Here is a 24525-nt window from a genome sequence, read left to right as displayed (position 1 = left end):
TATGACAAAAGAAGAAACTAATATTATAAATATTTAAGCTCTGGTTTTACAGTAAAATTTAATATTTTTTAGTATGCAAATTATTTATAATCAAAATTATTTAAGGAACAGAAATGTAATATTATGCAGTCCTATAGAAGATACGATTTATTATTATTTATTAAACATTTTTTCGATTATTTTGTTATTGCCAATTTTTTAATATTTTTTTTTATATATTTTATTTTATTATTGCTAATATTTTGATATTTATTATTACAAATGTTTTTGTATTTATAATTATAAATTTTTTAATATTTATTATTATAAATATTTTTTTATACTTTATTGTAAATAATATTTAATAATTTTTATATTATACACTATATTTTTATAATAAAATCATTTTTTTAACAAGTTACACGTATTATTGTTGAAGTTTTACTTTTCACTTCACTTTCACTTCACTTTTACTTTACTTTGACTCAAAATTGACATAAAATTCACTCTGCTTTCGTTTCACTTCATTTTTACCTCACTTTTATTTATTTTCACATTCACTCCACTTTATCTTAATTTTCAATCAAAACTAAGTTAACATTCACATAAAATTCATTTTAATTTTATTTCACTTTCACTTCATTTCAATTTCACTTTTATACCACATTCACTCCATTGGCACTTCATAAGTGAAGTAAAAATGAGGTGAAAGTGAAGTGAAAGTGAAATTAACGTGAACTGAAAATAAAGTGAAATTAAAATAAAAGGGAATTGAAAATAGATTGAAAGTGAATTGAAAATAGTGTGAAAGTAAAGTGAAGCTGATTAAGTTAAAGTGATATAAAACAAAAGTTTAGGTGGAGTCAATGTGAAGTGAAAATAAATAAAAGCGATTAAAAAATGAAGTAAAAATAAATAAAAGTGAAGTTAAAGTTAAGTGAAAGTGTAATTAAAAATAAGTGAAAGTGATGTGAATCTAAAATTACAATGTGTTACTTTAGATAGTAAAAGTGAAGTGCAATGAGAGAGGTGTAAGTGGAGGGAATATGCAGTGAAAATGAGGTAAAAGTGAAGTGAAAATAAAGTGAAACTGGAGTAAAAGTGATGTGAATATAAATTTAAAGTGAAATAAAATAGAAATGTAAGTTGATTGAATGTGAAGTGAGAATGAAGTGAAAGTGAGGTAAACATGAAGTGAAAGTGAATTGAAAATAAAGTGAAACTCAAGTGAAAGTGGAGTGAAAGTAAAGTGAAAATGGATTAAAAGTGAAGTGAAAGTGGTGACAAAGAAAAAAGGAATGTAAAGTGAAAATGAAGTGAAATTAGTGTGAGAGTTAGGTAAAGTTAAGTGAAAGGGAAGTGAAATAGAAGTGTAAGTGAAAATGAAGTGAAAATAAAGTCAAAGTGGGGTGAAAGTAAAGTGAAAATTGATTAAAAGTGAAGTGAAAGTGGTGACGAAGAAAAAGGTGAAGTGAAGTGAAACTAAAGTAAATGTAAGGTGAAAGTAAAGTGATATGGTGAATAAAAAGTGAAATTAAATTAAAAGTGAAGTTAAAGTTAAGTGAAAGTGATGTGTATATAAGATTAAAATAAAGTGAAAGTGAAGTAAAATAGAAGTGTAAGTTAAGTGAATGCGGTGTGAAAATGAAGTGAAAGTGAATTGAAAATGATGTGAAAATAAAGTGAAAATAAAGTGAAAATGAAGTTACTTGGAAGTTTAAATGAAGTGAAAGTGGAGTGAATGTCGATAGAAGTGAAGTGAAAATAAAATAAAATTGAAGTGAAAGTGTAGATAAAGTGGAGGAGAGAAGGAGAATTAAAATAGAAGTGTAAGTGAAGTGAATGTGAAGCGAAAGTGAAGTGAAGTGAAAATAAAGTGAAGTTAAAATGAAAGTGTAGTCAAAGTGAAGTGAAAGTGATTTGAATATAAATTTAAAATAAAATCAAAGGGTATAACAAAATAGAAGTGCAAATGGAATGAACGTGATGTAAAAATAAAGTAAATGTGACGTGAAAATTAAAACTATCAATTTTTTCATCCATCAAATTTAGGATCCCCTTTACCACAAAGTATCTAAATAAATTTATTATTATTTCTCAATTAAAATTTTCATCAACCAGAATTTATAATCTCCATATACAAACAATATATGTACTTTCGAGTGAATCTGTTTCAAGGATACAAGTGTAGACATGCATTCTGACCCAGCGATAAGAATACTTTCCTCAATTTAATTTCTTTTAATATTCAAAAGATTACATCACATGTGCATTATGTAAACTTTTTTTTAACTGATAATTTCTAATGGAGAAAGTTTTCTCAACATTAAAGACGCGAATATAATTTCAGAAGTAATCTGTTTCCGATAAACTGACATCATCAAATATTGAAGATTAATTCTAAGGTAGGCAATTTACAACTAAGGGAAATGGTTATTTATTTTAGCGCTTTTGCCTTTGTAGAATATTTAATCGCAAATGCAGATGAATTGTTTAAGTTGCCCCACGCCAATTACAAGTGGGGTGACATTGGCATCGACATGTGGCGGTGCATCCTTTTTAATATTCATGGGAATATTGGAGACTATTATTCGAAAACAGTGTGACCTTGAGGATCCATGTCATCGTATTAGGCCACGTGAAAAGGCTAATTTGAGGTCATTTTACAATTTTTGTAATTTCGAGGCTGGATGCTATAAGGAGATACGCGCCATATTAAGTGAATGGCCCCGAATCCCCTTATAGCATCCAGCCCCTAAATTATTATTTATTTTTACTACAATTCGAAAATTTATTGCAGTTATGATTTTATTGTCATTGGATCTGGAAGTGCAGGTGCTGTTGTTGCTTCTCGTTTGTCAGAGGAAAAAAAATTTTCTGTTTTACTACTCGAGGCGGGATTAGATGAACCAGCTTGGACGCAGTTGCCTCCATTTTATATGAACACCCTTCGTACGAAATTAGACTGGCAGTATAAATTTGTCAACGACGAAGTTGAATGTACAGATGAAAATGATTCCCGATGCTACTGGGGCAGGGGAAAGGTTTCCAATTTTTATTTTTGTCAAGAAAAAAAAAAAGAATTGAATAATTTGTTTTGATATCATTTTAGGTTCTTGGCGGTAGTAGTTCAATTAATGGAATGACGTACGTTAGGGGTTCTCGTAAAGATTTCGACGATTGGGAGAAAATGGGAAATAAGGGTTGGTCCTTTAAGGATGTACTTCCCTTTTTCAAGAAGAGTGAGAACAATTTGCAGATGGATAAACTAGATCCCGACTATCATAGCGAAGGAGGACCCCTACCAGTAACACAATTCAATTACCATCCGCCAATGAGTTACGATATTTTATCGGCTGCTAAGGAATTTGGTAGACTTTAAAAACTTAACCTAGATTTAAAGATTTATCTTTTAAAGATTTATCTTTAAAAAATTTATCTTTAAATCTTTAAAAATTTATCTTCATAATTCGAAATTTCAAGATTATGACAACGTCGACGTGAATGGTAAAACCCACACCGGATTTGCAATCGTCCAAAGTACATACAGTAAAGGAAGTCGTCAATCTACTGCTCGGGCATTCCTAAGACCGGCTAGAAATCGTCAGAATTTACACATTATGCTAAATGCAACTGCCACTAGAATTATTTTCAACAATAACAAAAGTGCCATAGCTGTTGAATTCTACAAGAATGGACAATTCACCAAAGTTGGAATTAACAATGAAGTCATCATTAGTGGAGGTACTGATGAAAACTGTGTTTGTGGTGACAAATTTCAGGTGGTGCTGTTTTTCTAAATTCTATTCCCTTTTTTCAACAGGTATAGTAAATTCTCCCCAATTGCTACTGAACAGTGGAATCGGACCCAGGGAAGAATTAGAATCAATTGGAATTCCAGTAATTCATCATCTTCCTGGAGTTGGGAAAAATTTACACGATCAGGTTCTCTATCCTTTAGCATTTTCCACTAATGAAACGATAATTAACGATCTAAATTGGGCATCAGCTATGGAATATTTTCTCTATAGAAAAGGTCCCCTAAGTGGTCTAGGTAATTCTATCCTCCACGTAAAATACTTTACTTAATGAAATACTTATTAAAGATGCAATTCGATTTACAGGAATAATGGCCATGACGGGTTTGATAAATACAAAGTTTGCCAAACCTGAGGATGATAATCCGGATATACAATTATTTTTCGGTGGTTTTATGTCGACTTGCTCACAGAATGGAAGTATTGTTAATAATTCAACGTCGAGGAAACAAATGAAAATCCTACCCACTGTCATTCGTCCAAAGAGTAAGGGTTATTTGAAACTAAAGAATAGTGATCCTCTTTCGAAACCGTTAATCCATCCGAAATATTTGTCTCATCCTGATGATGTTGCTGTCATGGTCGAGGGAATTAAGTTCATTCTTCGATTCGTCAAAGCTGAGAGTTTAAAAAAGTATGTAACTTTTTGGACAAATTTTCTTCAAGTATGGCAAAGTTATCGGAGTTATTTTAACTTTTAGGTATGATATCCAATTGGAGAGGACAGAAATTAAAAAATGCGAACATTTGGAATTTGCCAGTGATCCCTATTGGGAGTGTGCAGTAAAGCAGGACAAAAATCCAGCTTATCATCAAGCTGGTTCGTGTAAAATGGGTCCAGACTCTGATGAAATGGCGGTTGTCGATAATGTACTCAGGGTGAGGGGTCTCAAAGGTATTAGAGTTGCTGATGCTAGCATTATGCCAGAAGTGACTTCCGGTAATACGAATGCTCCAGCAATTATGATTGGTGAAAGAGCTGCGGATTTCATTAAGACTAAATATCATCGGAATCATTGACGCTTAGTCACTTACCATATAGAATTAAAATTAAATCTCCATGGGTACCAAAAAATGTAAGGTCCCTAACACGTTCTAAGAATATCCCAAGACCTAAAGACTTTCTAGAAACATTTCTAAAATGTTTGTGTAACAGGAAATTATTGTGGTCTGAATGTTACAAAATTTATCCATGTCGACTATTAATTAGAAGATCGAGGTGCATGTGAATTATTTTGAACCCGGTCGCGTGAGGTGTGGAATCTTTGTTTTAATTATTTTAATTTCAATATAAAAAGATTCTGTTTCATGTTTCTAGAAAGAATTTAGGGCAACCCAGACATTTCTATATCTAGGTCAGAAGATACTACGGACCATTTACTCTAAACAAACCCCATTCCTTTAGGAAATGAAAAAAGTGACTACCTTTTTCATTTCCTAAAGAAATGGGGTTTGTTTAGAGTAATCCCGAACATTTTAGAACATTGAAGAAATCCTAAAGACCACTAGATTACTTTTATACTCTACAGTATTGTAAAGATCAGAAATTAACCAACTTTCAGTTCATCGAATTCATTTCTTATGCAAAAAAAATAATTTTACATAATTAATTCAATCGCTCCATTAACCTGAATTCTAATCTACATTTTTTGTACTACATTACCATGAATTATGGATATTTAAAATAAATCTCCGATTCTGTATAAATTCATAAGCCTTTGTAACTCATTATTTATTCCACTAAATAGATAATCATTCCGGTTTGTATATTTTAGAAAATAATTTTCAATACACTAGACAATGCCGTATAAATATTGAAGAAAATAAAAATTTTGAGTTCGATCACAAAATTTTATTATCTTGAGTCAGTCAATTCAAACTTTTGGTTTTTTTTCGTCTAATCTAATAATTTATTATTGATGCTTTAAAATAATGGAGACGAGTTGTGGGAACTGTCCTAAATTGACAACAATAAGTGAAGTCACACTTGCAAGATCATGCGGTGCTACGTCCATCATGTTATTCATGAGTATTCTGGAAATATTTATTCGAAAACAGTGTGACCTGGAGGATCCATGTCATCGTATTAGACCACGTGAAAACCCCAATTCAAGGTTCTTTGTTTTCGTTACTTTTAATTTAATTCCTAGTTTAAAAAATTGATATTCTCTGGAAAAGTAAAATCGAATTTTCAATTAACAGTTATGACTATATCGTTATTGGAGCCGGAAGTGCTGGTTCAGTGATTGCATCAAGATTAACAGAGGATAAGGATCGTTCGGTTTTGCTGATAGAAGCAGGATTAGACGAACCAGCCTGGACGCAAGTACCTTCATTTTTCTTGAATCCAATGCATACAGACTTGGATTGGCAGTATTTGTATGAGGGCGATGAATGTTCAAATGGAAATGAGGCAAGATGTTATTGGCCAAGGGGAAAGGTTACTATTTTTTTGCTCTGAAATAATAATCGTATATAATTTTTTAATTATTTGTGTAGACCAAAATATGAGTTCATTTATTGGAGAAAGTTTATTCTTTAGGTTCTTGGAGGTACGAGTGTCTTAAACGCAATGTTATACAATAGAGGAGCACATCAGGATTTTAACGATTGGGAGAGAATGGGAAATAAGGGTTGGTCCTACAATGACGTACTCCCCTTTTTCAGAAGAAGTGAAAATAATATGCAAATTAATAAACTTGATTCTGGTTATCATAGTCAAGGGGGACCAGTGTCAGTGTCATATTTAAATTACCTTCCTCCAATAGGCAACGATATTTTAAGAGCAGGACAAGAATTAGGTAATTCTCCATACGTCTGCCATCGTTTGGAAAATTTTCACAAATTTTGAAGTGCAAACTCAAATTTCTAACTCATAACTGACTCATAACTTATTTCTAAATCTTATAGGTTACAATACTATTGATATTAATGGGAAAAATCACACTGGATTTGCACTTGCCCAAACCACCTCTAACAATGGCAGTCGAGTATCATCAGCTCGGGCATTTCTTCGACCAGCGAGAAATCGTGAAAATCTACACATTTTAATTAATTCGACAGTGAGCAGAATTCTTTTCGATGGTAACAAACGAGCGACTGCTGTTGAGATCTACAGAAATGGTGAATTTATTCGAGTGAATGTTAATAAGGAAGTCATCGTTAGCGGAGGTGACTATAAAATTCCAAAACTCTCTTATCTTTTGATCTCATTCCCTAGTCAAACTTTTATATTTCTGTTTACTGAAGGAATTGTAAATTCTCCACAAATACTTCTAAATAGTGGAATTGGTCCTAGAGAGGAATTGGAAGCATTAGGCGTCTCAGTCATTCATGATTTACCCGGAGTTGGCAAAAATTTACACGATCATTTAAATTTCCTGCTTAATTTCTCAATCAATGAGACGGCCTACAATGATGTCAATTGGGCAACGGCTGTGGAGTACCTGCTTTATAGAAAAGGCCCCCTTAGTGGCATAGGTAAAAAATTTCTAAACCTATTTTTATATCGCAAAAAAAATTTCCTTTACCAACAAAGACAACCTTTAGTAATCTTACTAACGAATACTTCGTTACAAAGTTTATAAAAATGTAAACCCTTACAGGACTTCTCACAGTCGCTGGATTTATAAATTCAAGATTCGCCCAGGCCCAAGATGATCATCCAGATATACAATTAGTTTTTGGTGGTTATCTGGCAAATTGTGCTCAAAATGGAGAGATTTACAATAATTCTCCTGGAAGACGACAAATTGCCTTTGGGCCAATAGTTGTACGTCCAAGAAGTAAAGGCCACGTGAGCTTGAGAAATAACGATCCACTATCGAAACCTCTAATTTATCCCAGATATTTATCTCATCCTGATGACATTACTATTATGATGGATGGAATTAAATTCGTTCTACAATTGGCTAAAGCAAAAGTCTTAAAAAAGTAAACTAGAAATTCTAATTCCACAAATTATGACCCTAAAAAACACTGATCTAATTATAAAATTAACTTTCGTAGATACGATTTACAATTGGAGATGACTCCAGCGAAAAATTGCCAACATTTGGAATTTGGAAGTGATTCCTATTGGGAGTGTGCAATAAGAGAGACTAAAAATCCAGGTTATCATCAGGCTGGCTCTTGTAAAATGGGTTCCGATACTGATCCACTTGCTGTTGTTGATCATTTACTCAGAGTAAGAGGTATCCAAAATGTCAGAGTTGCGGATGCTAGTATTATGCCTCAAGTTACTTCATCAAATCCAAATGCCGCTACAATGATGATTGGCGAAAGAGCTGCGGATTTTATAAGAAAATTTACAATTTAGAAATCTATCATTACTAATTTTTTCAGAAAACTGAAAAGTTCCTCAAGTATCACCTTGAGAAATCAAGAAGCTAACCGCGCATTCAGAATTTGTAATTCATTTTCTTTAGCCTTTTGAATTAATGTGCCAACAGGAACAATATTATTTCACACAGTGTTAAAATAATCTTCATTTATAATTCTACACCGAAAATTAAATAATTGTTACAAAAAAATATTCCCTCGAAAAAAATTAAATCGAATAAAAATACATTTTTCCTCATTATAATCTCTTATAATTTGTAATTGTTTGCATTCGACTTCCACCAGTCGCGAAAAATTGCTAATATATTTGCAAACATTGTAATTTTTGTCTCTTTTAACAGCTTTATCATTGCCAGATGTTATTTAAAGGAGGTATTCTTCTTTTTTATCCAAAAAAATTACAAATAAAATTTGTTATAGATTTTGTCCACTTTCAAAATTTTAATCTTATTTAAATCAAAAATTATTTCAATAAAAATACACTTGACAATAAAAATATGTTTACTGTTTTTAGATAATAGAAATTAGATTAATGGTTTTGCAATATCGGTGTAGATATGAGTTGCATTAATTGTACAGAGCCAATTACGGATGGAACTACTTTGGTATCAACATGTGCAACTGGCAATATTTGGATATTTATGTCAATTTTGGAATTTTTCATTCGCAGACAGTGCGATCTTGAAGATCCATGTGGACGAATAACACCTCGTAATGAACCCGAAAAAAGGTTAAAGTGGTTTGATAATATTTTCTGACTAACACAATTGAACCCCTTGATGCAATAATCAAAGATCATTGAAATTAAAAGGGCTTAGTCTGATTCTTGATGCATCTAGGGGTTCAATTTGCCAAAGGTTTACAGTTTGTCTTAATGTGGACATTGACGAATCTTTCGAATATCCTTAATACTTCTTTAGTAAAGGTTGTGCTTTGAGATCCCCTTGATTAATCTTATGTCCTAAAATCATCTAATGCCCTAAAGAGGAAATTCTTCTAAATATTTCTAAAATTACAGTTATGATTTCATCGTTATTGGCGCTGGAAGTGGAGGAGCGACAGTTGCTTCAAGATTATCAGAAGAAGAACATTTTTCGGTATTACTTTTAGAAGCAGGATTAGATGAGCATGCTTGGAGTCAAGTACCAGCATTATTTCGAAGTATTGTAAATACAAAATTAGATTGGCAACATGTCGGAGATATTGAGGAAACTGGTTGTCTTAATTGGAAGGAAAAAAGATGCGCCTGGCCTGGTGGAAAGGTTTTGATTTTCTATTTCTTATTGTTGCTCAAAATGAAACTAAACATAACCCAAATTATATATATTTAAATTGTCCGGCATCGGTGGTTCAAACCTGATTTATTCACAGAGCGAAAGGCTCTGATATTAAGGGACAGTTTTTAAGAAAGAGTGACTGTTAAATTGAAGTTAAATTATTAAAGTTTTTATTTGAATCCTTTACAATTAGAATCAGGGAGAAAGAGTAAATCCAAATGTCTTTAGGGATATTGAATCAAAATTAGAACTTTGTGGAATCAATCGAGAATTCAAATGGGGACAAAGTTTAGAAGTATTAGTTTCTTATCTTTTAAAATTATTCTTAGAGTCGTAGACCCAACAAGCTTCAGTGTGAGGTCGAAGAAATGATGTTGTCTAGCAAAAACAGAGAATGCAGTAGATTTCCCTCGAATTGTTTTCGGGCCAGCCAAATTGAAAGGTCTGGAGTCGATGTTTGGATGTAAATTAGATAAACCACCTTCAGTCTAGGAGTAACCGAATTATTCATTTAATGTTGAAGTCGAAGTAATGCAGTCCTTAGGAAAATAGAAATGTGCCTAGTAGTAGAAATTATCTCCTTGAATGAACTTGACTAAGACGAGACTCGAAGGGTGCACTTGGTACTTGAAGAGATTTTTGGAACTGGTGTCGAAGAATAAACTCGATGTTTCCTGGACTGACACTAAGAAGACAGGTGTCAGACAATTAAATCGATTTGTTCGGGTTACAAAAAAAAGGATTCAGATTTTAACTTTACAAAATATCAAAGTATAAATGCTTTTTAAGGTCCTGGGTGGCTCGAGTGCTATTAACGGAATGATGTACATGAGAGGTTCCCATAAGGACTTCAACGATTGGGAGAAACTAGGAAACAAGGGTTGGTCCTACAAAGACGTTCTTCCTTTCTTTAAAAAAAGCGAGAACTATTTGGAAATGGATAAAGTTGATCCTGAATATCATAGTGCAGGAGGACCACTATCAGTGTCTCAATTTAGTAATCAACCTCCTTTGGGATTCGATATTTTAAACGCTGCTAAGGAATTAGGTGACTAACAGATTTCTTTACACTGTCGTCCGTTTAATCCCCTTTCTCAATCATTCTATTTTCCCATAGGTTACGATATTGTTGATTTAAACGGAAAGACACACACTGGATGGACAATTGCTCAAAGTACTTCAGGAAGGGGTTCACGGTTTTCAACAGCTCGAGCTTTCCTTCGACCAGCACGAAATCGTCCTAATCTACACATCATGATTAACAGCACTGTGAGTAAAATTATTTTCGACAACACCAAGAAAGCCGTCGCTGTGGAGTTTTACAAAAATGGAAAACTTTCGAAAGTTGGCGTCAATAGAGAAGTTATCATCAGTGCAGGTAACTAATTCTAATCAAGAATCGCATTTTTACTATCTAAGCAAACAGTTAATAGGTGTTAACTGTTTAGGTGCAGTGAATTCGCCACAGATACTTTTAAACAGTGGGGTAGGTCCAAAGGAAGAATTAGAGGCAGTAGATGTTCCAGTAGTTCATAATCTTCCAGGTGTTGGTAAAAATTTCCACGAACATGTAACATACCAAATGGTATATTCAATCAATGAAAAGGACCTAAATGTTTTGGATATTAATTCCGCCCTGGAGTACTTAGTGACTAGAAAGGGTCCCTTATCATCAACAGGTGAATTCCTAGAAGTCCACCACCTACCATTTCAGTATGAACTCTTTCGTAATTCCATTACAATTTTAGGTCTTTGGCAAGTGACAGGAATGATAAATACAAAATATGCCAATCCTAAGGAGGATCATCCGGATATACATGTTATACTCGGAGGATACACAGCAATTTGTTCTCTAAATGGAGTTAATAATAGCAGTGTGCCATCAAGAAGAGAAATTCTAGCACTCCCAATGGTTCTACATCCTAAAAGTAAGGGCTACGTTCGTTTGAGAAATAATAATCCTCTATCGAAACCACGTCTTACTGCTAAATTTTTATCTCATCCTGATGACGTTGCTGTTCTAATTGAGGGAATAAAATTTGTCATCAAGTTAACTGAAACAGAAGTTCTTAAAAAGTGAGTCCAGCAAACAGTCCTTTCCTAGAAGGAAGCTAAATTCGAAAAATCATCAATATATCAAAATTTTAGATACGACTTTCAACTAAACAAGACGCCGGTGAAGAATTGCGAACATTTGGAATTTGGAAGCGATCTCTATTGGGAGTGTGCTGTAAGACATAATACAGCTCCTGGTGCACATTTAGCAGGATCTTGTAAAATGGGACCAAATACGGATCCAATGGCAGTTGTTGATGAAGAATTAAGAGTAAAAGGGGTTCTTGGTGTCAGAGTAGCTGATGCGAGTATTATGCCATTGGTTACATCCGGAAATACAAATGCTCCGACAATTATGATTGGTGAAAGAGCTGCAGATTTTATAAGGAAGTCTTGGAAATCTGATGATTTCAGTAAATAGAAATACAATCCGTCAGTTCTATTCAACAAACAATAATATAGAAAATTGTATTTTCTTTGTTCGACTTTTTTGTGAATTCACATAAAACTGTAAATCTAAATAAATTTCTTTTTACACTCCTTATCATAATTTTCGTTCATTTTTTTCATAAAACCAAATATCATTGTTTAACAGAGTGCTCTATAGTGTTACTTAAGATGTTGCAATTTCTGGTACAATAAATAATGATTACGTAACAATTTCATAAATCTGTGGAAACAGTTTATAAATTTTTTATTCTTTCTTTAATACTGCATAAATATTTGTTTACTTTACTTCCACTTTTTGAGAAAAGTCTCGCAAAATATATTTAAGTTCTTTGAAGATGCCTTGAGTGTTATCACAATTTTACGACATCCGATGCAGTAACATATAAAGGTATTAATTTATTTTCTTATACTACACCAACATAGAAACCTGTAAGGAATCTAGTTTTTATAAACTGAATTCTAGATTTAAAATTTTGTCGAATTATTATAATTATCAAATAAGTTAATAATCTAAATAACTAAAACCGATTTTAATTATTAATTTAATTTAGATGAACTGTAATAATTGTGCATCGCCAATAACAGATGGAACCACATTGGTATCAACATGTACTGGTAGCAACTTTATGGTGTTTATGACAATTTTGGAATTCTTCATTCGCAAACAGTGCGATCTTGAAGATCCATGTGGACGAATAACACCTCTTGATGAACCAGAGAAAAGGTTGAAGTCGTTTTAGAATTTTTTTTAATTTTCCCTTCTTGCAGTGGAAAATGGAATTTATTTCTAAAATTATAGTTATGATTTCATCGTCATTGGTGCCGGAAGTGGAGGAGCGACAGTTGCTTCAAGATTATCAGAGCGAAAAGATTTTTCTGTCTTACTTCTCGAGGCAGGATTGGATGAGCATGCATGGACACATGTTCCAGCGTTTTTTGGAAATACTGTTGGTACGAAGCTAGATTGGAGTCACGTAGGCGAGGTTGAGACTACTGGATGTCTAAATTATCGTGATAGGAGATGCATATGGCCTGCAGGAAAGGTGAGTCTTCAAAGTCATCTGGACTCTAAAACCAAATACTCTTAGAGTGATGAATGAAAAATTTAATAAAAGGTAGAAAAATTAATGATTTCTTTTGAAGATGTTGGGTGGTTCGAGTTCACTTAATGGAATGATGTACATAAGAGGTTCTCGTAAAGATTTCGACGATTGGGAGAAAATGGGAAATAAGGGTTGGTCCTATAAGGACGTCCTTCCTTTTTTCAAGAAAAGTGAAAATAATTTACAAATGGATTTAGTGGATCCGAAATATCATGGGGTTGGAGGACCATTACCAGTGACACAATTTAGTAATCAACCTCCTATGTGTTATGACTTTTTGGATGCTGCACAAGAATTAGGTAATTCTAAATTTCTGAAAACTAATGTGATTGGTACCTAATTGTAAGCTCTGATCAACGATAGGTTACGATATTATCGACTTGAATGGAAAAACCCGTACCGGTTGGACCATTGGTCAGACCACTTCTCGAAGGGGTTCCCGATATTCAACAGCCCGAGCTTTTCTCCGACCTGCACGAAATCGTCCTAATCTTCACATTATGATTAACAGCACCGTGACAAAAATTATTTTCAATGACGACAAAAAAGCAATTGCTGTGGAATTTTACAAAAGTGGAAAACTTATTAGAGTAGGCGTCAAAAAAGAAGTTGTTATCAGTGCAGGTAATTTTCATCAACAGTAATCTAAACTCTCGATTCTATTTGGAATGATAATTTTTTTAACATTTTTAACAGGTTGCATGAGTTCACCACATATACTTTTAAACAGCGGTGTTGGACCAAAGGACGAAATAGAAAATGTGGGAGTTAAATCAGTTCATAATCTTCCTGGTGTTGGGAAGAATTTTCACGATCACGTTTCATACATGATGACATTTTCAGTTAATGAAGAAGATGGATACCTACTGGATTGGTCTACTGCCATGAATTACATTCTTCGCAGAAAGGGACCACTATCTTCAACAGGTAAATATTTGCTTGTTCCAAACCACTTTCGTACCCATTTGCTTCCACTGATTCGTAACACTTTATAACTCTGAATCTAGTAACTCTAAATTTAGTAGCTCGAAATTTTGTAACTCTAAATTTTGTCATTTGTCTTATAATTTTAGGTCTTTGGCAAGTGACTGGAATGATAAATACAAAATACGCAAATCCAGAAGACGATAATCCGGATATACAAATATTTGGAGGGTACCCACCAGTTTGTTTCCAGTACGGAAATAATCACGTTAACGTTAATATAACTTCGCGAAGAATAATTTTGTTATTCCCAGAAGTTCTTCATCCTAAAAGCAAAGGATTCGTTAAATTAAGAGACAATAATCCCCTATCGAGGCCAGTTATTAATTCGAACTTTTTATCGCATCCTGATGATATTGCTGTTCTGATTGAGGGAATAAAGTTTGTGATCAAATTGACTGAGACAGAAGCACTAAAAAAGTAAGTCATAATCATTGTTTCTAGAGGGTTCGGTGGAAGGTGACCTAAAGACGCCTTAAGAGTCTTGAACGACGTCAGGAATTCTAACGATATCTTTAGGACTACCTAGATTTTAAAGAAGTCCAAAAGTTTTCCTAGAGACATCTTGGAGATAATCATAATCAAATGACAATGTTTTCACGGTTCGGGACATTTTACACCATCTTTTTTTAATAATTTAATAATTATTTCAACATTTCAGGTACGACTTTCAATTAAACAAGACGTCAGTGAAAAATTGTGAACATTTGAAATTCGGCAGCGATCCCTATTGGGAATGTGCAGTGAGACGTGATACGGCTCCAGGTGCTCATTACGCTGGTAGTTGTAAAATGGGAGCAAATACAGATCCATTGGCAGTTGTTGATGAACAATTAAGAGTCAGAGGTGTTCGTGGCGTCAGGGTCGCTGATAACAGTATTATGCCTCAGGTCGTTTCCGGAAATACCAATGCTCCCGCTATTATGATTGGTGAAAGAGCTGCCGATTTTATCAAGAAAACATGGAAATCACGATAGACGAACAAAAATAAAAATAATAATAACAAAACTTGAATCTATTTCTGTTCTTCCGAAACTATTAGACCTTTATATCCAGAATTAAAATAGTTAATAATTTATATAAGTGTTATTACTTTGTCCTCTAAAAATTTATCTGCTATAGATGACGTTATTTATAAATTAGTTCAGCATCTGTAGTATAATAGTGGATGGAAAATTAATTAAATTGTAATTGTATAACAAGGTAACAAAGTTATCCCAAAATGGAAATAAATCTTAATCATCGGGGAAAATTTCATCATATAAATTTCAATCTTAAGAGAATCGTATAGAGTCTAATGTCAGACATTGCGACGTTGATAGATATCCTTATAACTGGAAATCTGTCTTTTGCTTGACACTTTTGTTATCAGAGGATTATTCATTACCACAAATTTCTCGATTTTCAAAAAGAATAATCTACTTGATTGATGAAAGGTAAGATAAACTTATTAATTTCTGAATTCACTAATTCACTAACTTTTTTAATATTGAAATAATTCTCAACCATATCGGTAATTACAATAATATTTTCTCATTGCCTTTTTGTCAACAGTTTCAATATTAATAATAATAGATTTTTTATTCTAAATAATTGCAAATATTTTTAATTCTTTTCTTTAATACCATATAAAGTGAATGTCCCAGTTCGGAAACTTCTACCAATTTGGACATAGTTGCGTGTGTTTATACAAAATTGCAAATTATCTCGAAGGTCATTTAAAAACAATGTCTTTAGTATATAACTTAACCGACAGTTTAGTAATTATCTGCATGTTTAGATATTATTTATAATTATAATTAGAAACATGAGAAAATAACTAATTTTCCTTTTAGAATTTAATATCTACTTGAAATTGTTTTATAAAAATAAATTATTTTTTATATTCAGTATAAAAATTATACCAAATTGTTTAATTCCAACTGCTTAAAGAATATATTGAAAAGTATACTATTCACAAAGAAAATTCAACTGCCTTTGTTATCGTTCACACTCAAAGTCTAAGAAAATGTAATAATTTATTTTTAACAGGAAACATTCGGTTAACAACTCTTGAACTACGATAAATTCTCTCTTAAAGCCATTTACCAGCAAAAAGACGATAAAAACGTAAAATTAAGGTAAATTTATTGTAATAAAACTTAATACTCTTATTTTGAAAAAAATTTAATTCTGATTTTAGAAGGTCGCTATTTAATTCATTATTTTAAACATTTTATTTATTCATTTATTTTTACTTTTTCCTCATAAGTCCCTCAAATAATTTTAAATGACATCAAAAAAATTAAAAACAAAAATTATTACACATGAATTTTTAAAAGGATTTCTCTAATTTCTTCCAGAAATTAAAATTAAAAAATCCCAAAATCTTTAAAAATATATATATTTAAAAAAATACTTAAATGAACATCCCAGTAAAAAAAAACTAATTCAAATGAATTGAAACGAATTAACATTTTTGGTAGGCTCCAATTCGTATTTGTCACAAAGCGGGATTCACTCAAGCTCTTTGTATATTCAATTGAATTTAATTCAATATGTACCAATTTGTCCAAACGAATTCGCATTCGAAAGAAATGGCCAAGGAATGCATTGAATTCGTGCTAACGAATTGAAAAAAATTAAAGGCTCAAAACTTGTCCAGTGAATTGGTACGGATAGAAGGTTCGGAAGTTCAATACAGTTTCACGAATTCAGGAAAATTGCATCATGGCTCCAATTCGTATTTGTCACAAAGCGGGATTCACGAAAGCTCTTTGTGAATTCTTTTTAATTCATTTCAATTAGTTTTCGTTTACTGGGATATATAAAAATATTTTTCCGATGCTTTACTGTTTGAATATCTGAATAGGGAAATATTGCATAAAACAACAATTTGTAAATTAAACAATATATTTTTTTCCTCAAGAAAAAAAATGCAAAACTTTCTTAATAAACAAATAAAGAATAATTTTTTTTAACCTTTGTGAATGAGAATTAACTTCGAGAACCCAGGTAATATTTTCTTTCTCCTTTCATCGCATGCCAGACTATATATAAAAGTATGAAACTTGAAGCGTTACTCAAGCGGGAACGGAAATCTTTCTTTCTCACACCAAAGTATAATAAATAAGAATTTCTTCGTCTAACATTGTACTTCACTATCTCCACAATTCAAAATGACATTAATTATTTATTTAATACTAGCTTTTTATTCATTTAGCCATAAGTTTTCTTGTATGCAAGATATCAAGTTCCGGTTTGTACCAAAATAAAGCTTGACTCTTTCCCTAACTTTTATCTTATTACGAGTATAAGCTAGGATAAATATTTGAGAACGTTTTTTATGATTTTAGGAATGTGATATTTTCAACATGTAAACTTGTTTTAAATTCAAATGGCCATAAGTTTTCTTGTATGCAAGATATCAAGTTCCAGTTGGTATTAAAATGAAGCTTGACTCTTTTCCTAACTTTTATCTCATTACGAGCATAGGCTAGGATAAATATTTGAGAACGTTTTTTATGATTTTAGGAATTTAAAATTTCCAGCATGTAAACTTGTTTTGTATTCAAATGGCTATAAGTTTTCTTGTATGCAAGATATCGAGTTCCGGTTGGTACCAAAATGTAGCTTGACTCTTTCCCTAACTTTTATCTCCTTACAAGTATAGGCTAGGATAAATATTTGAAAACGTAATTTATGATTTTAGGAATTTGATATTTCCAACATGTTAAATTGTTTCGAACTCAAGTGACCATACATTTTCTTCTATGCAAGATATCAAGTTCTGGTTTAAACCAAAATGAAGCTTGACTCTTTCCCTAACTTTGATCTCATTACGAGTATAAGCCAGGATAAATATTTGAGAACGTAATTTACGATTTTAGGAATTTAATATTTCCAACATGTAAACTTGTTTTGAATTCAAATGGCCATAAGCTTTCTTGTATGCAAGATATCAAGTTCCGGTTGGAACCAAAATGAAGCTTGACTCTTTCCCTAACTTTTATCTCATTACGAGTATAGGCTAGGATAAATATTTGAGAATGTTTATACAGATGAACTGCAGTTACTGTCCCCTGCCAGTGACGAGTCATGTCACATTGGCATCATCCTGCGGTGGTAGTGCCTTCTTATTATTTATGGGACTATTGGAAACTTATATTCAAAGACAGTGTGACCTTGAAGATCCATGTCACCGTATCAGACCCCATGAAACCCCCAATTCAAGGTAATCATTTCGTTAATTACAACTTTCAATTCATACTACAATTCAAAGGTTGTTCCACAGCTATGATTTTATCGTAATCGGTGCCGGAAGTGCAGGTTCAGTAGTTGCTTCGAGATTATCAGAGCAAAAAGATTTTTCTGTCTTACTACTCGAGGCAGGATTGGATGAACCAGCCTGGTCACAAGTACCATCATTTTACTTAAATACCCTACGAACAGAATTAGATTGGCAATATAATTATGAAGGTGAGGAATGTCTGAAGGATAACAAATTATCGTGTTCTTGGCCGAGGGGAAAGTTAAGTATCACCTTTTTTTGAAATTAATATTCATTATCTACTATGAAAATCTTTTACACGTTTAGGGGCAAAATCTAAGATTAATTCTGCAATTTAAATTCAAAAGGTTCTTTGATTACTCTTGAGCATTAGTTGCTCTTGAACAACTAATGCTCAAGAGAGATCGAAGAACCTTTTGGCTTCTACTATTGGGAATTATGACAAAAGCTTTTCCAGATTAAATCATAGAATTATAATTATGTTCAGGTACTTGGTGGTACAAGTTCAATAAATGGAATGATCTACATTAGAGGATCGCGAAAGGATTTCAATAATTGGGAGAAACTGGGAAATAAGGGTTGGGCATACAAGGACGTACTTACCTATTTCAAGAAGAGTGAAAATAATCAGCAAATTGATAAAATGGATACCGGCTTTCACAGTCAACGTGGACCCTTATCTGTCACACAATTAAATTATCATCCTCCGATGTGTTACGATATTCTAAAGGCTGGAAAAGAATTAGGTAAACTAATTGCAATAGAAAAAAAAGTTCTCTTATCTAATTTCTAATTTCCTACTAAAGGTTACAATACAGTCGATGTTAATGGAAAAGTCCACACCGGATTTGCAATTATTCAAAGTACAACGGACAGAGGTAGTCGATTTTCATCTGCTAGGGCATTTCTAAGACCTGCGAGAAATCGTCAAAATTTACACATTATGCTGAATTCAACAGCGACGAGAATTATATTCAATCATAATAAACGAGCAATTGGTGTCGAATTTTACAAAAATGGAAAATTTATGAAAATTCGAGTTAACAAAGAAATTATTATTAGTGGAGGTAATAGCTGCTGTCTATATTCTACCGAAAATATTTGGTATTAAGTTGTTGTTTTTTCTAGGAATAGTCAATTCTCCACAGTTGCTAATGAACAGTGGAGTTGGGGCCAAGGAAGAATTAGCATCAGTTCGTATTCCACTGGTTCACGATCTTCCAGGTGTTGGGAAGAATTTACACGATCATGTTCTATTCCCTCTGGATTTTACCATCAATGAAACTGAATTTAATAACCTAACTTGGGTTTCAGCTTTGGATTATCTTCTATTCAGGAAAGGACCTTTGAGTGGCATAGGTAAAGTTCATCCAAAAGTCATCTAAACCTGAAAATAAAATTTATTTCCCCCTAGGTATTTCGACAATAACCGGACTTGTACATTCAAAATACTCGAATCCCCAGGATGATCATCCGGATCTACAGATATTTTTCTCTGGCTATATGCCAAGATGTTCGGAAAGCGGAGAAATTACAGGAAATTCAAGTGTTCGAAAACAAATTAGATTCGTTTCGACTGTTATTCATCCGAAAAGTAAAGGTTTTCTACGATTGCGAAATAGTGATCCTCGTTCGAAACCGCTGATCTACCCAAAATATATGACTCATCTTGAAGATATCAATGTTATGATCGAGGGAATTAAGTTCATGTTACGATTAGCTGGAACAAGGGCTCTAAGAAAGTAGGTTACCGAACATTTTTTTGGGTAAATTACTTGGAAACAAAAAACAATTTTGCTTTTTTCAGATATGACTTTCAGTTGGACAGGACACCGGTGAAAAATTGTGAGCAGTTGGAATTTGGAAGTGATTCCTATTGGACGTGTGCTATAAAACATAAGAGAAGTCCTGGTTATCATCAAGCGGGATCTTGTAAAATGGGTCCTCATTCGGATCCAATGGCAGTGGTTGATAATCATTTGAAAGTTAGAGGAATTAGAGGTGTTCGGGTTGCGGACGCTAGTATTATGCCAGAAGTCACTTCTGGAAATACTAATGCTCCTTCTATTATGATTGGTGAAAGAGCTGCCGATTTCATTAAATTTAGTTGGAGGAGTTTCAAATACCAGTGATGCAATCAACAACAAAAGGGATGGTACAGTTATTACGTACGAAGTACCTATTTTTTTATTAATACTACAGAAGATAAGACAAATTTTTAACTCATCAATTAATAGAAGTTATGGACTTTACTGATCAAGGGACATCCATAAGAAGCCACACAAAATTTTATCCCATCGAAACAAGGACCAGAAACTTGTGGCGAAATTTCCATTATTGCTGTACAATTTTTCTCTTCAAGCGAAACAAAACCTTCGACCTGGCAGATCTTTCACAAAATAAATTCTGTAATTTGTGAAAAAAAATGTGGTTCCTGCCTTGCCAAACATTAAAATTAAGACCTAAGTAATATTCCTAGTTTGTATTAACCAAAAGTGTTGAGGAAAATAAAAAAAACTGGAACATAAAATTTTTTTTATATTTCGCAAAAATAACAAGACATAAAAATTTTAAAGTAAAAAAACAATTTTGTTGCACTGCAAATTATTTTTAAATACTCTTTCCTTAGTATAATCTTATACAATTACTAAATGTTTACATTTTTCCTCCTTATTATATCGAGAAACAAAATATATTTTTATTTTAAATTTGCAAATCTTTTAGAGTCTTTAAAAAATTGTTCCTGATTAGGTAAAATTATTAAAAGGTAGGTATTTACTCTAAATATGAAATGTAAATAATATTTTGACAACTTTTCGTCTTAAAAGAGAATAAATAGGAAGCCAATGGTGAGTAATTGAAACTGTCTATAAAATTTTAGATGAGCTGTAATAATTGTCCATCGCCAATTACGAATCAAGCTCCTTTATCATCGACATGCCCGGGTGTAGTCTTCGTCTCATTTTTATCAGTTTTAGAATTATTCCTTAAAAAACAGTGTGATCTTGAGGATCCTTGTGGACGAATAACACCTCGTGATGAACCAGAGATAAGGTCAAACTTACTTTATAAATATTTTACTTGCTCTTACTAAATTCATCTTTGAATTACTTTCAAATAATAATGAAGTTATTACAGTTATGATTTTATTGTCATTGGAGCCGGTAGTGGAGGTGCAACAGTTGCAGCAAGACTATCAGAAGAGAAATGTTTTTCTGTTTTACTATTAGAGACAGGGTTAGATGAAATATCATGGGGTTCGGTACCAGCACTTCCAATAGCATCGACATCATTAAATTGGCAACATCGTGGTGAGGTTGAAAAAAACTCCTGTCTTAATAAGAAGGAGAAAAGATGTACATTCTGTGGAGGAAAGGTTATAATTTTTCCGTTTGAATCAGTTTGAAATTAAATATTTCTACAGAGATATTTCGAAATTACTAATCGAGATGGAGATTTTTGTTACCCTAGGTTCTTGGTGGCACGAGTTCAATTAATGGTATGATGTACATGAGAGGATCGCATAAGGATTACAACGATTGGGAGAAATTGGGAAATAAATACTGGTCTTATGAGGATGTTCTTCCATTTTTTAAGAAAAGTGAAAATAACATACAAATTGATGAACTAGATCCTGTCTATCATAGCAAAGGCGGACCCTTACCAGTATCGAGATTTAATTCCCAACCTCCAATGACACCTGACATTTTAGAAGCTGCTAAAGAATTAGGTAATTTCGAAATTTGAAAGCTATGGAAACATTATTGTTTTTCTTTTTTTCCTGCTTTATTTTCCCAACTGGGTTCTATTTCTCAGGTTACAACACTGTCGACTTGAATGGAAAAACGCACACTGGTTGGATGGTTGCACAAACCACTACTAATAAAGGCTCACGTTATTCAACAGCTCGAGCATTTCTACGACCTGCTCGAAGTCGTTCTAATCTACACATCATGATTAATAGCACAGTGACTACAATTGTTTTTGATGACCATAAAAATGCCGTTGCTGTGGAGTTTTACAAAAATGGAAGACTTTTTAAAGTGGGAATTAAAAAAGAAGTAATTGTTAGTGCAGGTAAATAATAGCCGCAAAAACTATTCTCTTTTTCTAACACAGATATTTAAGTGTAGTCCTCCGTAACTAAAAACACTATTCAATTGTATTTCTAACTTCTTATTCAGGTGCAATAAATTCACCTCAGATATTGATGAATAGTGGAATTGGTCCCAAGGAAGAATTAGAAAAAGCAAAAGTACCGGTAGTGCATAATCTTCCGGGTGTGGGAGAAAATTTCCACGACCATGTACAATATCTCTTGCCAATGACAATTAACGAAAAGGAAGTAAGTGCCTATGATTGGGCCTCAGTTTCGGAGTACCTACTAAATAGAAAAGGACCACTTTCCTCAACAGGTGAAGATGATTTAATAAGTCCATTCTACTAATTATCTAATTTAATAATTCTAATGGTTCTCGATTCGGAAAAAGGTGGTTGGCAAGTAACTGGAATGATAAACACAAAATTCGCAAATCCCGAGGATGATCATCCGGATATACATATGGTTTTCGGTGGTTATGAAGCTTCCTGTCCCAAGCCCCCAAACACTAACCCGGGAGTAAATTTACGAAGACCAGTATCCATAATGCCAGTTGTTTTACATCCAAAAAGCAGGGGATATGTTCGTCTGTCAAACAACAACCCCCTCTCAAGACCACTGGTCACTGCTAATATTTTCGACGATCCTAATGATGCTACAGTACTGGTAGAGGGAATTAAATTTGCCATTAGGATGACAAAGACCAGAGCTCTTGCAAAGTAAGCACATAGGGATACTGACAATAAATTCATTTCTATTATTTCATTGTGTTTATAATTCCTAAAGTAACTTGAAATAATTAAATACTTTTAGGTACGACTTTCAATTAGACAAGACACCGGTGAAAAATTGTGAGCACTTGGAATTTGGAAGTGATCCTTATTGGGAGTGTGCTGTAAGACATGATACATCTACGGGTGGACATTATTGTGGATCATGTAAAATGGGACCCGATTCAGATCCAATGGCAGTTGTTGATGATCATTTAAAAGTTAAAGGTGTTTGGAGGGTCAGGATTGCGGATACCAGTATTATGCCGCGAGTTACATCCGGAAATACAAACGCACCGGCAATTATGATTGGCGAACGAGCTGCACATTTCATTAAAATGAATTGGATGCCAGAATATTGTTCACACTTAAATTGAGAATATCCTGAAAATGACAAGAGAACGAAAGGATCGACTGGTTGATGGTTGGGGACATTGTTGTTTTCACAGAGAGAATTTTGTATCATTAATAAAAATCATTGAACGAAATCGACTGTTTGATTCGATTCCTTGTCATTTTGATGCACTATTCAGTTACTCTTTCTCCACTATCAAGAATCTTGTACATTCTTGATATACCAAGTATTTAGGGGAATTTCAGAGGGGCATTTTACTGAAGGACATCCAAACAGCAAGAATGAAGTCTTATAACGTTTACTAAAAACTAGCTTGTAATGGTTAAAGATATTTACCAGAGATAGTTTTGAAGAAAATAACCAAGTAATATTAGCTTTCACAATTTAATATTCCACGAACTTTCCTCTACTTGTTTTCATAAAATGTTTCCCAAAAAATATGGTGCTATCTCCGAACGGTCAAAATCACTAAAAAGAACTGAAAACTGTTCAATGTTCAAACCATTGTCTGTAAGACAGCCATGCAAAACTGGTTGCCGCTTCACTCATTTAAAATTCATTACATGTAGCTTTAACATTGTAAGTAAATTCAATTGTATAAATTATACTATCAATAAATATTAACATTGTAAAAAGGAATATGCATATGATAATTTAACGAGAACCTAATCTTTTAAGGTTACATGAATCCACACTTAAATATAAATATCAAGGATATCAATAAGATTTCCCAAATTGACTAATTAGCAATTTGTCTCCCTTTTGTTATTCATTTAATAAAAGCACCCTCGGAGCCTAACATAAGTAGACAAACATTTTTTAGAATTATTATCATTATAGGCGCAATCCATACTGGTAATGTGATTCCTAAAATCTTTGGCCCCTAAATACAAAGTAGTATTATGCAATATGCTTATTTCTCTTTCTAATTAATATTTACAATTATGCAATTGAAGAAAATTATACAATGTATACTTTTTTTAATCTATTTTGCATTGCATATTCATAAGGAAATAATCTACAA

The 24525-nt window shown here is 32.9% G+C and overlaps 6 protein-coding genes across 8 annotated transcripts; all 6 read left to right on the top strand.

Annotated features, from left to right (window-relative positions):
• The first annotated feature begins 2457 nt into the window (after nt 1-2457).
• Nucleotides 2458-5224, top strand: LOC122508590 (glucose dehydrogenase [FAD, quinone]-like). Its single transcript, XM_043622039.1, has 7 exons — nt 2458-2636; nt 2780-3023; nt 3092-3350; nt 3463-3723; nt 3803-4033; nt 4104-4431; nt 4499-5224. Exons 1-7 carry the CDS (start codon nt 2458-2460, stop codon nt 4815-4817), a joined length of 1821 nt encoding a protein of 606 aa, XP_043477974.1. The 3' UTR covers nt 4818-5224.
• A 397-nt stretch (nt 5225-5621) lies between these two features.
• LOC122508602 (glucose dehydrogenase [FAD, quinone]-like) lies at nt 5622-8365 on the top strand. Its single transcript, XM_043622051.1, has 7 exons — nt 5622-5911; nt 6000-6237; nt 6340-6598; nt 6708-6968; nt 7047-7277; nt 7403-7730; nt 7806-8365. The coding sequence occupies exons 1-7, from the start codon at nt 5730-5732 to the stop codon at nt 8113-8115; spliced, it is 1809 nt and encodes a 602-aa protein (XP_043477986.1). The 5' UTR covers nt 5622-5729; the 3' UTR covers nt 8116-8365.
• Nucleotides 8366-8486: 121 nt separating this feature from the next.
• LOC122508597 (glucose dehydrogenase [FAD, quinone]-like) lies at nt 8487-12050 on the top strand. The gene is made up of 8 exons (XM_043622047.1): nt 8487-8510; nt 8653-8868; nt 9157-9400; nt 10205-10463; nt 10533-10793; nt 10864-11094; nt 11164-11491; nt 11564-12050. The coding sequence occupies exons 2-8, from the start codon at nt 8696-8698 to the stop codon at nt 11889-11891; spliced, it is 1824 nt and encodes a 607-aa protein (XP_043477982.1). The 5' UTR covers nt 8487-8510; nt 8653-8695; the 3' UTR covers nt 11892-12050.
• A 421-nt stretch (nt 12051-12471) lies between these two features.
• Nucleotides 12472-15085, top strand: LOC122508613 (glucose dehydrogenase [FAD, quinone]-like). Its single transcript, XM_043622066.1, has 7 exons — nt 12472-12644; nt 12720-12963; nt 13064-13322; nt 13387-13647; nt 13720-13950; nt 14097-14427; nt 14669-15085. Exons 1-7 carry the CDS (start codon nt 12472-12474, stop codon nt 14982-14984), a joined length of 1815 nt encoding a protein of 604 aa, XP_043478001.1. The 3' UTR covers nt 14985-15085.
• Nucleotides 15086-15316: 231 nt separating this feature from the next.
• On the top strand, nt 15317-20938 carry LOC122508617 (glucose dehydrogenase [FAD, quinone]-like). 3 transcript variants are annotated; one of them, XM_043622071.1, is made up of 9 exons: nt 15317-15443; nt 16039-16127; nt 18048-18220; nt 18281-18518; nt 18765-19023; nt 19084-19344; nt 19406-19636; nt 19692-20019; nt 20085-20938. In XM_043622071.1, the coding sequence occupies exons 3-9, from the start codon at nt 18048-18050 to the stop codon at nt 20407-20409; spliced, it is 1815 nt and encodes a 604-aa protein (XP_043478006.1). In that variant the 5' UTR covers nt 15317-15443; nt 16039-16127; the 3' UTR covers nt 20410-20938. The 3 variants fall into 3 exon arrangements, with proteins under 3 accessions (XP_043478006.1, XP_043478007.1, XP_043478005.1); XM_043622072.1 differs by lacking the exon at nt 15317-15443 and adding an exon at nt 15699-15720; XM_043622070.1 differs by lacking the exons at nt 15317-15443; nt 16039-16127 and having other exon boundaries at nt 18036-18220.
• A 142-nt stretch (nt 20939-21080) lies between these two features.
• LOC122508616 (glucose dehydrogenase [FAD, quinone]-like) lies at nt 21081-24039 on the top strand. The gene is made up of 7 exons (XM_043622069.1): nt 21081-21331; nt 21416-21653; nt 21749-22007; nt 22094-22354; nt 22462-22692; nt 22768-23095; nt 23190-24039. Exons 1-7 carry the CDS (start codon nt 21159-21161, stop codon nt 23521-23523), a joined length of 1824 nt encoding a protein of 607 aa, XP_043478004.1. The 5' UTR covers nt 21081-21158; the 3' UTR covers nt 23524-24039.
• The last annotated feature ends 486 nt before the right edge of the window (nt 24040-24525 follow it).

Source organism: Leptopilina heterotoma, unplaced genomic scaffold (assembly GCF_015476425.1).
Source record: "Leptopilina heterotoma isolate Lh14 unplaced genomic scaffold, ASM1547642v1 Lhet_55, whole genome shotgun sequence".
Classification (NCBI taxonomy): domain Eukaryota; kingdom Metazoa; phylum Arthropoda; class Insecta; order Hymenoptera; family Figitidae; genus Leptopilina; species Leptopilina heterotoma.
The sequence above is the reverse complement of the archived record's forward strand: the minus strand, read 5'-3'. Positions and strand labels throughout refer to the sequence as shown.